This window comes from Cydia splendana, chromosome 14 (assembly GCF_910591565.1).
Source record: "Cydia splendana chromosome 14, ilCydSple1.2, whole genome shotgun sequence".
Lineage (NCBI taxonomy): Eukaryota > Metazoa > Arthropoda > Insecta > Lepidoptera > Tortricidae > Cydia > Cydia splendana.
The window spans coordinates 1481076-1497189 of NC_085973.1; the positions used below are offsets into that span (position 1 = coordinate 1481076).

Genomic DNA, 16114 nt, shown 5'->3' on the forward strand with positions numbered 1-16114 from the left:
ACACTCCGACGCACGCTAACACGACTCCTCACTTACCGTATCTGTGCAATGTGCATCTGTCATAATTTCATGTTCCATTGTTGCAAATTGCACTGACACCTCGCCTGTGGGTTACGCGGTTTGGTTGTGAAAGGACTAAGGACCTCACACATACATATGCTCATATGGGCTATTTTAGGAATTTGAAGCTGTAGGTACACTACTTTTATATGGATATTATTTATTTTAATGTCTTAATTTCCATTTTATTATTTTTTGCACGCTTAGAGTTGACATTATATTTGCACGCTTGTTTGCAAGCAAAATACACATTGTAATTACCTGAATAGTTTTAACACGTTTTCGATACTTACTGTATTTTTGCAAATAAATTATTGATTGATTGAACATCTCTATGTATCTGTGTGTAAAATATTGTTTTGAAATTTAATTTAAATCCTATTTAGATTTGTATGCATTTTACGTCTTAATTGTTACAGAAATTATCGTTGATGAATGATTTAGTGGCGGCGGTAGTGCACCGCCAACGCAAAGGAATTACGAAATCGTATTTCATTTAAACAAGCAATCAAAACACATTCTGTACCGCAGATGAGCGTTAAGCACACTTGCCCAACAAATTAAATTCCACTTAGTATTCCCAATCAAAACCTGATTGGATCTCAATCAAAGTCTCAATAAGTATTATAAAGCAGTTAGGTTGCACAAGCAACTACACCAAGGGCTCAGTACAATTTCACTGGCCGTCTTCTCGCGCCCGGCGCCATATTGCGTAATAGACAACTTTTTCTTCTTTTCCGGCCGAGCACGTGCGCACCGTTTTCAGCCGAAATTACCGGGAACGTCGAACCCGGAACGTTGGAAATGTTTCCGAACGCATCGGGCATTGTTTTCATACCGCGTTTTGTTTATGCTTCAGTTTCGTCATAACGTCAGTCGAAATAAATGCTGCTCTGCTTTACGATATTATTGTTCAAAATATGACAACATTTATTATTTATAATTACAGTTTATAAACTTGCAAGAAACGAAGTTATTACTTCCCTGAAATTGACATGACAAATTGAACTGGAGTGAAATTGAATTTCACGTAATCCTAGCTAATATTCTAATATAGTACAAACAAGTTGATTTGCATCTCAGTTTGCTTCGAACTTAGTATGGTAAATTGGTCGTAAATACATATATACAAATGCAGGTTTAGCGCCAACAAGAATTTAATGTATTGCCGCAAGTCTAGGCACCAATTACATTTTATTACCTAGAAAACTGATGTTAACCACAGAATAAAATAACTAAAATACAAAGTTGGTTACATAGAATTAAATTTTAATTTTATGCAAAATGAAATCCAACCGTTTAGTTTCTGCATATCATAATTACTCAGTGAAAATGTTTTCTATAGGAGGTTGTTAGATAAGTTACAAACGTTTTCCTTCGATTATAAAATTCAATAAACACGTACTTTAATAGTAATATTCCTCAGGTGAAAGCAGACCTGATCAAATACTGTTATGTCTGTTATCAATTTGAAAATGATTTGCCCAAAAGGCATGAAATTGCTCAGTGTGCGCGCAGATATTCTTTCAATTGTCAATTGTGTCTTGTTCTCTTTAGTAAAGAGGTAAAACGATAACAACCAATTTCACGTAGTTGACAAGTATATTGCGTATAAACCGTATTGCGTAATTTTCATTCATAAACATTGTATATATCACGTCACTAGCCAGGTAGCCAGCTAATAGAAATGTTTTGCTGTAAGATCAATAATAATATGATTGAGGATGTGAAACACAACACCTTCACACAAAAACAATCACGGGCAGTGATCTAAAAACAAATACCAAGAGTAACCGAGCATAGGAATGCAATAATTTCACTGTTACGCGGCCCATACATATTCATACCGATGCGGTAAGCGTATTGGGCTCAGCATTAACACAAGTAAAAAAAATTGCGTCAACTTAGCTAAACTGCCGAATTATACTATTAAACGTTGCGGTTTCTCTCGTGCCTAATCGGTGGTATTTGCATATTAAATTGTGTTGGGCGTAGTACCGTTAACGATTAATATGGATTTATAATTGTGTGTTCGAGACAGTTTTCAAATTGTTTGCTAATTTAATTTTACTTATAAGCGTTTACCGTTAAAGAAAATATCATTATCATTATAAATTAATACCTATTAATTAAATTTGCATAAACTTACGACGATATGACAAAGGCATCTTTGGACTGTGACAATAAATACATGATGAGATGATAAATGACTGGTCGGACGACTAGCAAATCATAATCTTCTGCATTTAAAGATATTTAAGGCATGAAACATGCTTAGTAAACCTACTTTTCTGTTTTCAACTGTATTTCTTTTTTTAGTATTTCTTTATTGCAAGAGAAACATGCTTAGTAAACCTACTTTTTTGTTTTCAACTGTATTTCTTTTTTTTTGGCGTTTCATCATACTTAATTATGATCATATTTATTTTGTGCTGGCGTGCTAGCTATTGGGATATTACTGTCTCAATTATTGATCAATATAAAAAGAATGGACCTTGCAAAATATGCACATGCAGGTGTAGAATGTTGCAGTCTCATAATTGAAAATTATAACTAGTTAATGGAAATTGTGTGTGATATTGATCTGACTGGCGTCGGCACTTAACAGAGGTTGCGACACCCTTATTATGCACTAATTATAACTGTATGGTTGACTAATTTGATCGCTATCCATTTGCTATTGCAATAAAGTTATTGCTTTGCTAGAGACATAATTACATAGAAACGGCTGCGCGGGTCATTGACATATTACAAACAACTATTGATTTTTAAATGAAATTCCTAAAAAAAAAGGATAAAGATGGATTAGGTATATGCAACCAAAGAGTGTTTTGGGTACGTCCAGAAACGCAATTTTAGAGATAATTCTTCGAAGATATTTCCCTAAACGTGACTTACAAATGAAGGGGGTGAAAGGTCGTATGAAAAACAAGATTACTATGATATAGTCGCAAGGCACGAGCTAATCATAAGCAAGGTAAACGTATAATTAATAAATGTATCGGCAGCTCGTTGACGTTATTCCGCCAAAGCCTATTAAAATTAAATTACCCACTGACAGCTTGATAAATTCACGCAAATTAGCAGAACCCGACTAAAGGTATCATTTATCCAATCACCAAGTTGCGCGACTTTGCAAAGGCTAATGAATAGTAGAATTACTTAATCTATCTGTTCCGCTTTCGATTTTAATTGTTGATAATAGGATAGCGGGATCATCGTTATATAGTTTACTGTTATTCGTATTACTTTGTTCTGTAATTTACTATTGTCCAGCGAATCGAATTGAGTTGCTGGTACTGGTAATACCTTAACGTTTACACCGTCTTTTCATTTTGGAGTCCCCGTAAGTAAGCATTATACTTTTGACAATTGGGATGACCATGCTAAAATTTGCTAGCTTTAAAAGTTTTTCGAATACCTATTTACTGTCTGTCTCATTAAAGTCATTAACCTACATAAGTAAGCATCTTTTCCTTTTAATATCAACTTCAGATATATGCGTATTTAAATTTCTAAACTGTATTTTACGACATCAAGAAAAAATAATTGTTTTATTTCCAGTGAACTTTAGTTAATAGATTTGACAAACCCAGTGATGAAGATGTGATAGTAACCACCACCGGACAAAATAAAAGATCGACAAAATGTGCAGCAAAGACCAGATTAACCATATACTCGGGAAGATCAATGTGGTAAGTTTATTTTACTTTAAGATAAGTTTTGATAATTCTAGGATTAAGGAAGAATGGGTGTTCTATTTTAATTACTTTGTTTACGAAATGTGGTTGGTATATTTTAATGACTGTTACGAAAAAAGATTATGGTTTATGTTAAGCGTAACTAACGGCCCTTATAAGATAAATCTGACTGATAAAACCATTTTATTACGCACATATTTATTATTTGTATGAATTACCAAATGGTAAATGGTTGTTAATGGTAATGTTTAAATGCAATGACTGATTTATGACGTATCATGTCACAGAATATTGATTAACAAACAAAAACAAATGAAGTGCTCCATCGAGTAGCATTGAACTGAACAAAATGTAATTTGATTTGTAAACAAATGCTGCTAATTGTTTAACTGCGCGAAGGCTAACAGCAAAAGGCAAGGTTACAGGACGAGTTAAAACAAATGCTAACAGGAAAGAAACCGACCCTAAGCGATTTTAGAAGGAAATAATGCGGCATTGACCTTTTACGTGAAAATACAAAATTCTACGCTCTGAGGTACGTTGAAAGATTAATGAAAGGGCTTTGCGACCTAGGGTAGAACGAAATCTGAAATGGGTGCTCGCACTTGTGCCCTAAGCAAAAGGCAAAGAACCATTTATTTAATCTCCGGTCATTCCTCCCAATACAGACACGTTGCAGATGTTTGGATTAGCTAAAATTTTGCAGATGGCTGGCTAGGTTTCACAATGTTCGTTTTCATAATTGTATTTTAAAAACCGTGGATAAATCTATAATAGCATAATTGTCCTTTACGATTTCTATTAATCAACGGTAGCTGAAACTAAATGCTCTCTGTTTACTCAATTAACAATAGATAAACAAATACGCAATCTCATTGTTGTTGTGAGACAATATACAGAAACAAAAAAAGATCAACATAAGTAAATTAATCTGAAATATGTTTTAGTACTTACAGATTGTGTGCTAATCGTGGTTTAATATTGACGGATTAACAACCGTGATGATCTCAAGGCTTCATTGATGGTACATTAAATCATTAACTGTCGATTAAATCTTTGCCATCAAGGTGAAATTGTGAAGAGTTGTCGGTCGAAACATTGAACTGTTTAAAGGTGTCAATAGCAAGTAGGTATAATTAAGAACGTGAAATTAATAAAGTTTACCTTCAACGTTTTTTAAAATCGTGACAAACAGAAGTTAATCTAGTGTTGTATCATAGTGAAAGAAGAAACTGCTCTAACCTATTTAAAAAATTGCTACGTAACTTCTCAGTATCTTTACATGTTCATAAACTAGAATGTTTCTTTCAACTCTCGTTCTCGATGACAGTTCACTTTCCACTTGAACGTAAACTAGTAAGTACTTATTAATCCCACGATATCTTCGTGTTAATGTTAGGCCAATAACACGGTCATGATCGGCCGTGATTCAGAGTAAATCGGAGTTTCTACAAATGTTCAAGCGTCTTGCAAAGTAACATTCCAATTTTAAATGTATGAAAATATGTATGTACCAATGTGTTATTTATGTAATTATGTGTGAAAAATATTAATAATTTTAATTGACCTTTGATTAAATCTCCCGTCTTCCTTTCACTGGTTACTATTTGTTTACAATTTTGGCTCTTGGCAGTTCTTGCTTAACACAATTAATTGTAATTGTTAACTATAGGCGTTTCGTCAAATCTAAATAATAAACCATATTAACTCTTATTCTCTAGACATAGGTTTTAAAATGTATACATGTTTATAACAGTACATTGATGTGTGTGGCCAGATCAGGTGCTCGTCCAATTGCTTTAGGCTTTGTCCAAAATGGTTTTGCATTTCTAATTAAATTACGTAAATTGCTAACGACTTTTCTGAATAGACCGTTTATTGGTGATTACATAATGCGTGAAAAAGATGAAACATTTGTCTTCATACTTTTTTGTTTGTATTACATCTTAAGGTTGTTTTGATGATGCCAATGAATGGCGATAGTATATCTAAGGGTACAATCAAACTGGATCGTCGAAGCGGTCGTCTGAACAAAATAAGAAGGTACCAGGCAACCGACATGGTTTTCTTGCGGCAAAAGGGACGACCCAGTGTGAAATATTGCACTATTTGATTGTTTTGTAGGAAATATGTTGATAAGGAAGGTCTTCAAAATTAACTAATGTTCATCAGATTATTCAATAAAAATGCTTAACTTTATACAGAGCCTGTTATATTATAACTTGAAAACAAAATAAATTCTTGATTTCATTGACAGACTAAATCCTAAACATTATACCACCGCACTTATTACCGCATCGCATTATAACACGGGTTAGATAGCAGAGGTATGTACATAGTTGCAGAATATTTAGGAAGCAATTTGATACTAATTTTTTTTAGCCTTGTATATTAATTCCACTTGCTTTGTGATTTGTGCTGTAAGATTTTTAATAAATAAATTTTGTTTGTGGTTCAAGTTACAATGATTGATCGCGGTCGTTATGTCACGCTCGACCTTTGCGGTTTTAACATGTTCTGAATTCCGTCTTGCCTGATCAGTGTCAGTTCTAACCCTTGCACGCCATTTAAAATACAACCTTATTGCAGTTGTAATACAGTTCATGGCTTCTTTGGGAATCTAGACTTCTTTGGAATCGCGTGCATTGGCTCGGAACAGCGACCGCAAATGCTCTGACGCATGGGCGTAATTATACGGCGTTTTTATAATTACAGGGTGCATTATCTCGTTTTTGGTCTTGCGTTTAAGTGTTAAGAGGTTCTAGATATTCATTTAATTATAAAAACAAGATTAAATTCTATGGTTGATTTATTTTTGCTTTTTATGTTAAAGTTTATATGTCTTTGGTAACTCCAACTAAGCTGTTAATGTTTTGTTTTCATTCGTTAATTCATTGTTTACACTAATTCAGGCTAATACTCTCTATTCTCGGCTCTATCGTAGAATCTGTTGTAATATAGGTACCAAAAAATTTTAATATGACCAACGAGCTGATTTTATTCTTCGACCTAAAAAATTGCATTAATCCCTGCATGATCCCCTACATTTGTCATCTTTAGTGTCACTGTTAGTAGTCATTATGTTGATTGATGTTTACCGTAAAAGCTTATGTAACCCGTAGTAATTTCCAGTGCCATCTTCAATAGGCAAGAATTACGTTAATGACAAGCAGAGTCGTGCGGCGAATACTCTCGTTTGTTGCGTGTTGTTACTACATTGTTCTTGTAGTATTCTATAGTTCATGTCATTCTAATATCACTCTTATTACTTGAGTTTTTACGTCTTCTTTAGTATGAAAGATTTTATAGTACACCACAATAGATCTGTTACGCAGCTTCCGAACGGGGAATTGTGATTGCATTTACACAGCTGCCGAAATTAGATTTATGAGGATGAGGTGCAGAGAGAATGTTGGTGTTGTTCTAGAAAGGTTATTGGCCTTGTTTGGGGTTAGCATAGAATACAAAATAAGTTCCAAGAAAAAAATAAAACGAAAATAATTGTTTCGCGCTATAACGATATCAATATTATGCTGCGGCCTTGAGGTAGAATATGTTCCGTTGATTATAATTATTGTTTAATATATGCTTCAAGGAAAGGCAGCTTTGAACATAGATGCATGAATAAGAGTACCAATATATACGATATACCAGAGGCTCTAAAGGAATTTAATAGGGAATATTAGGCAAAGCTCTGTGTAGGTGGCACCTTTGTGGCACATACAGTAAACAAACCACATTGACACATCACACGTCACGTTAATCACATGGCCTACCGCGAAACAAGATAATCGAAATTTCGTTATCTAATCTCTCTATCACTCTTGCATATTCGAGCGATAAAGAGGCAGATAACTAAATTTCTATTTTCGCGTTTACCGGCAGGCCCTTGTTAACAAACCGCCTTGATGCCTCAATGTCATATTTTATTGTCTGTGAAAACTTGTCAAAAAACAGTTTAAGGCACAGTATGTATAAGTTAGTCTATGAATTTACTGAGTCGGTAGTGCTGCACTCTGGCGGCAGAACATTGCAGTAATATCCCCTATTCTTTGGGGTTATATATTAATTTGCTCCTAGCATTTTGCCCTGCGAATAAAGCAAATAAATACTTAGCTATGTTTTATATCCCACATGTTATTTTATTAGAGTCAGTTTCCTTTGCCAAGTTACTACCGAATCATCTTGCTTTTATACCAATTTTGTACTTACTAAAATAACAGGACGCCTGGACGAATTAGGGGAGTCTGACTGTTATTTTAGTATCTGTGATATAAAAACATGGTTAAAGAAGGAATTTTGTACTAGGAAATAATGGATCATTGCAAGATTTACTGGGCGTAACTGGAAACCATAAAGTACATAATACTTATCTAGGTTTCCGAGTCAATTGCGAGACGCCATTTTACCTTCACTCGTTTTGAAGTCAGTGATCAGATGATAGATTGATAGTCCAGTTGTGGGATGGGTCGTTAATTCCAGATCACGACTGCTCTGATTGTGTTGCGATAATTCACTGTTGTTCGCGAAAATATGAAGACATCTCTGTAAGCGATGACTGTCCACATTTATTCAGAAGTTAATGACTTTACCTTACCTTAAAATACCTTACCAGTACAGAGTACCAGAGCTTATGAATTAAAAGAATGTGATCGGTATTTGAACATTTCTAATGAATTAACTTTTTTTTAAGTAAATACCTACAGTAGACGTCACGTCACGATTACAATGGTTAATCGTCACCATTACACTAGCGACCAGCAAATTTGTTTAACCCGAATGTTGTTTACCATTTTTTTGACAGAGATAAAGACAAAATAAACAAAGGTGTTTCCACAATAATGAGTCAACTTGACGAAGTTATTGTTTAACTGTCATATAAACAATCGAAGACAATGCATTAATGAAATCAATCGATACGGCTCATGGAGCAAATCGCAAGTAACGTGAAGTCACCGACAGCCTGTGATTTATAAACATCAACAACGATAAAGATCTGAAAGCACTACAATTAGTAATGTTGGTTTGCTATTCCGCCAATAATGTACTAGACAATTAGTGCCAACCGTAGAAACGGTAGAAATATAATATAAACCTGCTCAGTTGCTCACATAACATATACACTTGAAAAATACTACTGACTTCTGCTGTAATTAACGTCTTCTTGACATTGAGCTAAAATTAGACCCCTTATCTAAGAATTTAGTGCTATCTTTGCTATTAAAGTATCCTCGTTCGTAAAATACATTTGCGTGAAATATTTTAAATATCAACGCACCTTACCATTGACGAAGTTTTTAACTGGCTTTAAACCTAATTGCAAAGAGATAAGGTTTCTTACTGGTCACTGAATCGTATGATCGACGTGTTAATGAATGCCCCAATTAGCTGCTTGTTACGTTAACCTTCGTGGATAGTTTTATTGTAATATTTCCACTTAGGTGCTTTGAGATTTGGTTATACCGGGTAGACGTGTGCGCCGCGCCGGCGCGCCGCCGCCGCGCCGCCGCCGCCGGGCTTTTTCACCACGCCGCCGCCGCCGATAAATGATCGGCGTGAAATTGGCGTGACCTTGAGTGTTGTTAATTAGCTATTCCAAGTTGGTTTTTGGATTACAATATGGATTTTTTTGTATTATTTATGTTACAGTTGTCAAATATACATCAATTATTAATTAAATGAAACTGAATAGCCAATTGCAGAAACTATTTGACACACCAATTAAAGTAACTGAGTAAACCTAAGTATTCATCGTCAACTGTTAACGAACGAACGAAGACTGCTGCTAGTGCTGCTTATACCTTGGACAGCTAGAAGAACTAACCCCTCCATTCTCAAAGAGCTCTTTATCGCCACTCATCTCTTCCCAACATGCCATGGGTGAGCCCTTAGATTCTTCGGACATATTATCCAACGCATGATGTGGAGAAACACATGAATTGAAGCCGAATGAATGGCAAACGTGCTCGAATTGGAACATGTGTGAGATGGTCGAACGCTATGAAGAGGTCGGCTTGCGGCAGTTTGCGCCGTGCAGTCCATATTTATATGAGACAAATTACATGTGCTGCGAGCCTCAGCAATGAGAAAACGAGAAAGAAGATACGTCTCAGTGAGCCTGGTGCTTGTACGACAAGAAAACCATTAAAAAGAAGCCATATCAGTCCACTATGTCTAGCAAATGTCAAGGATATGTAGAGTTCTGTTTTGTTAAATTACGTCATTTTTAATAGTATAAGCTATGGAAAGCTTGAGAAAACGGAGATTTACAGATCGGATCGAAGGCCATTGGGACCAGGTAACCTCTTAATGCAAGCCAGTTACTAGGGAAATCAAGTTATTATACCTATCCTAATTCAGGGATGTTGCAGATGCAGATTTTTTGACATCCGCGAATGCGGATGCGGATATTTAAAGGCTCACATCCGCAAATGCGGATGCGGATGTCAAGATTATGTACTTAAAAAACTTCAAATATAACATTTTTGTAGTCTTTATTTTAAAAAAAAACGAACCGTTTAGTATTTGAGCAAGAATATAGGTGCGTTATATTTAATAACAGTAACTTGGCCGACTTTACTAGATCTAGACGATTTCGTTATAGGCTATGACAAAATTACCTAGCACTTACGCCGCCGCTAAGACGTTCCTGTACCGACTTGTCCGACATCCGACTCCGCATTAAGCTTCGCATCCATTTTATGCGGATGCGATTTTGAAAATAATGCGGAAGTTCCGCGGTTGCGGATGCGGATATTCGCAACATCCCTGTATTCTATATTCATTTATAAACCCTATTTTACTCACAGCGTATTCAAACTATACGTAGTTCACTGACCAGCAACCTGCATTGATGAAATTTTCAAGAAAAACAACAAATTACTTAATGCTATTTCTTAAGCAATCTGAAAGTCAAGGTCACGCCGATTTCACGCCGAAAACACGCCGCCGCCGCCGAATTTTTGACAAACGCCGCCGCCGATCATTTTTTAATCGGCGCACACGTCTAAACCTGGAGTGTCTAAAACTAAAGATGATAACCCTGTGTTTGAACATGAGATTAAATGAGATATCGTTTGAATGTCAGCGATTATCAGTAGTTTCAGAGGTTGGTTTAGTCTACAATATTTTCTTGTTTCTTTGTGTATCCGAAGATTCCCCAATTTATACTACTTATTTCAATCCTCTTTTAGAGCAATCTTGCATATCATTACGAGGCAGAAGTAAAACATTGATTTTAAGAATTTCTCTGGTCGATGCCAGTAGTTATTGTAGCTGCTCTTTCAGTCCCTGACATAGTTGGTGTTTAGAACACCCGCTATATCCATTAGCTTTTGTGTATAAGATAAAACGTAACTTGTTAGTGATTACATGATAGAGATATATGAAGTAACACAGCATAATATATTATATTCTTCTGACCTCTACTATTGTACAAGTGTATTTTTACATGCTTCGTTAATTTGTGTATGTATTGAGGTTTCTCTTGCCGTAATCAATCATTGATATTAGTGTCATTGCCCAATACATTAGCATGTCCTCGTGTGCATAAAAACATTTTGTTTATTTATTTCGTTTATATGCCGTTAAATAAATAATCATTTGTATTTTAGATATCAATATCGTCATCATTCATCAATGACTACTGCATTCCAATAAATAACAATCGCGACTCAGGTGTGTTTGTTATTTGTTGTTACCTAAACCTCAGTCAGTCATACTATCCTGGCCGGTTTCGACCACGGCGCCTGTTGTACTGATTACTGAGAGCGACGTTCGTGAGCTCTCAGGCGGCTGATATAACCTATTTTACCAGCAAATGTACTGCCACATTCACTGTAAGTCAGCATATCAACATTTTATTTTTTCATCTTTCGAGAGTTTAAGAGCATGTTTGTGTAAAATCTACCTACTAGTAGATACTTCATTTACAGATATGTACATACGTACCACATAGTGTTCAAACAAACTCGTGCATAACAACAACGCTTATTCCATCCACAATGAGGCAACTGCTGCAGTTTTGAAACGGTGCACAAGCTAATGGTGTAAAATTCGCAATTATCCAGCTACGCGTTGCGAAGGCCTGTCTCAACTTTTGTGCAAACGCACAACAAAACAATTGGACTATTCCGTCCAGTTGCAGGATTCGTTTTGAAATGTAACTTTTGAAAGATGCATGTGGTTTCGGGATCTATGTCCACGCAATAAAATGCATGGCATGGCATGGTAGACAATGTCGAGGAAGTTTACGGTACAAATAAAAATAGTTTGCCGCGCCTACGAATTATTTCGTAGATATAGAAATAGAAATACATTTATTTATGACAAACAAACACAGATGACAAAAACATGTTGACAAATATACAATGTATAACATTTAGTGAAAAATGCCATAAAAGGGTCACAACTCAGCATATAGCTGGCAAAGCCAGCGCTGTTCTTCCGTTGTAACCCATATATTTTTGGAAATTGTTACAAAACATTGACCAAACCTTAGTGGATGTACCTATCAAATATTGTTATTTTGGCAAGGTTGTGCAAACAAAATAAATAAACCTTTTTGTCCAACACACGTTCACAATTGAAATGATTAGCTAAGAACTTTCGATTTCATCTGCATTGTTCTGATTTGCGATGTGGTGTCGTTTTTCTGCCTGATATCGCTTCGCTGAATGCAGACCGTTCCATACGTCTACTAAGTTCACTTTTACTATTCTCCCCCTACTGTTTCAGTCATGACATGATTGAACCTTTCGATTAAGACGCAATGTGTTTGGTACTGCAAGTATAGACTGTCTTTGTTTCTTAATTTCTGATATTTTTGTAAGATGAAAGGTTATTGCTCCTTCATAAAAGAGTCTTTGAATGAGCTTTTTTCTGTAGCGGACTCTTTAATATGTTATTATAATTGTTTAACATACCTATCACACCGTATCTACTGTTTGTATTGTACTAAACATTCCGAGTAATGGATTGCGATATTTGAGCTATTATAATTAATGTCTTTTGCGTTGTAAGTTCACAAATGGAATTATTAATACAAGGTAACAATGCCTCCGGATTTTTACGTGAATTACCTTAGAATAACTTGGCATCAGTCCGAACTCCGATCATTATTTACATATGCGAAATGCGTTCAAAGTTTCCATAATGGAATATTAAAAAGATATTTGTATGTAGATTTGTTTGCGATATGGCGGTTTTCCTTAAAGTGACTTTTTATTATTATCCAAAATGTTTTTAATTTAAATTCCTTACCATTTTCTTTTCGAGTATATATCTTTGTAGATACAAAAACAGTTTCATAAAATCTAATAACATGACTGAACAAAACGTTAACAGTGACTTTAAAGGCTAAAAAAATCTAAATAGACATCATACTCTTGTGATTGTGTTGCGTATTATTTAAAGTTTAAATTTAAACCCACTTGCTAGTTCTCTGAAGCGATTACATCTACACCTAATAAAACACACCATTTATTAGTTTCTTCAACTCTTTTTGCACAATTTCGCAGCAAACAAATATTTTCTCACCCATCACTCACGCTGTTTGCGATTACGTGCGCAAAACATCTCATTACACGTGATAATGCATTCCTCAGCCCGAACGGTATGTCGCTGAATTCGAATTGTATCGCTTTGACATAAGAAATTTATCGTTTGTCACTTGATGCGGTGACAGTTGTTTACGTGAGGAGAAAACGTACAAGTTACGCAGATAGGTACCATGTTTTGATTATAAGTTTTCCTGTATCAAGCCTGCAATAAGATGCATAGCAATTTAGTTATCTTATACTTTAAATACGTGCGTCAACAACAACAGTAAATATTTATTTTGTTTAAAAGATCCTCTGCTGGAATAATATGAGCATATGAGTGTGTCGGATAAAATCTCACTTTTTTACAGGTACTTAAAAATTGAGAGATACGCATACTAAGATTAAAAAGTAACCTATAATATCCGTATATTTATAGGTATCTACAGGTATAGTAAAGCTGTTATGCTTTTTTCAACTACATGCTTAGTTCATATAGTTATTTAGGTAAATGGGGTTGTCTTGCATACGATAAATGATTTGTCTTCCGCTTTGGTGCAACGATTTTTAAATTGTCTATGGGTGCAGCAATAGCCAAGGCGAATAAAGTAAATTATACCAAGCCATTTAATGTACCGGAAAACTCAATCTAAGATCAACTGAGCGCGTGTGATCCGATAATTGATAAAATTCCAATCGATATTAATTAAAGGTTAGCCACAGTTTTTATACAACTAGTGAGTTGCGTGACGTTATTGTTAGTGTAAATAAATTAACGAACCATGTCTAATTACATGTGTTCGTGCAACATTCTTATGTCCTGTCAAATGGGAAGGCCAATAATGCAGCAGGAAAAAATATTAACGAAAGTGAGACTTATGTTAACCCGCCAGCTTACTGTAGGTACATATGCTCGTAAGTATTTTTAATAGAATAAGTAGCATTTTAATTGATAATTTCTTAATATTCATAAGTATATAATAAGTACCTCTATAACTAATGCAGAAGACATCAGGACGAACTAGTGTTTTTAATTATCCCAATAAAGTTCAAAAATTACAATTGAAAATTTCACTAAAATCAGATTAACATTATCTTTACCAAGTTTCAGATCCGGTGTGAAGTGGGCTAACGGAGCGAGAGCCACTTCACAAAAGCCAAGTGACATTTCATTTGTCAGTCTGTCTGTAAATGCTTTATTGCCTTTCTCAAAATTCTCACCAGAACTTGTTTATGCATAATTGGGTTGTTTTCTGAATGCCAAATCAGTTTGATTGTTTGTTTATACTCGGCAGGTGTTTTCTTTCAGACAATGGGAATGATGTAATGAATAGTCTTAGAAGTCTATAATAATAACTAAATGTTTGACTAAATATTTACTATTGTGTTGTGATATAGAGGAAGCGGTGGTGGCAGTGAATCTGACGTCAATCAAATTCTAGCTAGTAGTCTGCTAGGTACTAATGAGTTTTTCGGAGCTGTTAGGTTGAGCGAAAAAGCCGTCGACGCGTCGGCAGGCGCCGGCCGATGCGAGCCGAGCCGAACGACGACTTTTTCGTTCTTATTGCGCAGACATAAGTTTTTTTCCTATCGGTTTTTGCCGATTTCGCGTCGACATATGTGGGGTTCCCTTATTTTATCTATTTATCATTTGATATTTACCACTAGCTTTTCGGTAAAGGAAAACATCGTGAGGAAACATACATGTGCTAAGAAACTCATAGATGTATGTGTAGTCCCCAACCCTCATTGGGCTAGCGTGGAGACTATAGCCCAAGCCCCGTCGCGCAAGGGACAAGGCCTGTGCCTAGCAGTGGGTGGGAGTGGAAGTGGGAGTGGCAGTGTGTGTGGGGTAGGCTTACACGATGAAAGTATATGAAACATTTTGAGTTATACAATTACCAGAATGACGGAGTAAAGTTTGTTTAGAAATGAATAGAATAGAATTGATGTATTCGTAAGCACAAACAATCGGTACACTACATTATATAAAAGAAAACACAAATTAAGATTAAAGTGCCACGAAATGGCCCCCATCTCAGCATGTTGCTGGTGGCTTCCAGCGCTGATCTTCCGATTTACTTCCTGTTCAACGCATTCCCTCCTCATTTCGAAACGACATAACAAAACATTAATCTACAATAGGAAGTTCAAGTAGCTTAACTCATAAATAGATTACACAACATGTCAGCCGATACGCAACGATCAGTGCTAGATCCGGTTCCGATCCACCGCAGACGTAACCGTGCGGTTTTGTTTTATTATTGGCCACTGTGGGAAGTTATCCCCGTTCATACAATACATGCTCATGTCGACGTTTTATTTTAAATTTGAATGACAGTTGTGGACTGTTGACTGGTTTGTGACGTTAGTGGTGGACGAAATGTCACCTTGCGACGTCATGGAGAGATCAAAATGATTACCTCCTTATTCATAAAATTTAGCAAACTTTTATTTAATTTGGTCCCTTTCTAACAAACACAAATATCAAAATGACGGGTAAGGACAAACGGTTGACAAGCGTATATGAACGCCACAAAAAAGTTGTTATGTGATGTGATAATACCTACTGATAATGATAATGATAAGAATTCATAAAACTATCAGAAATTGCGGCCCCGAGCTAGTTAAGGATTGTTTTCCTCGCAACTATTCGCTTTTTTAAGACAATAAAAAATTCCTTGATCTAGTTAAGAACAAATTTTTAAGTGTTAAATAATATAATGTAAATATGTGCCCACTACTGCCCACTTCTGACGTACAAACATTACCGTAATTCGCCATCATATTCGCAACTGCAGACAATCAGGCGCA

At 35.6% G+C, this 16114-nt stretch overlaps 1 protein-coding gene across 1 annotated transcript in view; it reads left to right on the top strand.

Moving 5' to 3' along the window:
• LOC134797077 (disheveled-associated activator of morphogenesis 1) overlaps positions 1-16114 on the top strand; it is a 117889-nt gene that overhangs the window by 3196 nt on the left and 98579 nt on the right. Inside the window, exon 2 of the mRNA XM_063769301.1 lies at positions 3625-3755. Coding sequence (XP_063625371.1) covers positions 3708-3755 — 48 coding nt within the window. The 5' untranslated portion in view covers positions 3625-3707. The remainder of the gene's footprint in view (positions 1-3624; positions 3756-16114) is intronic.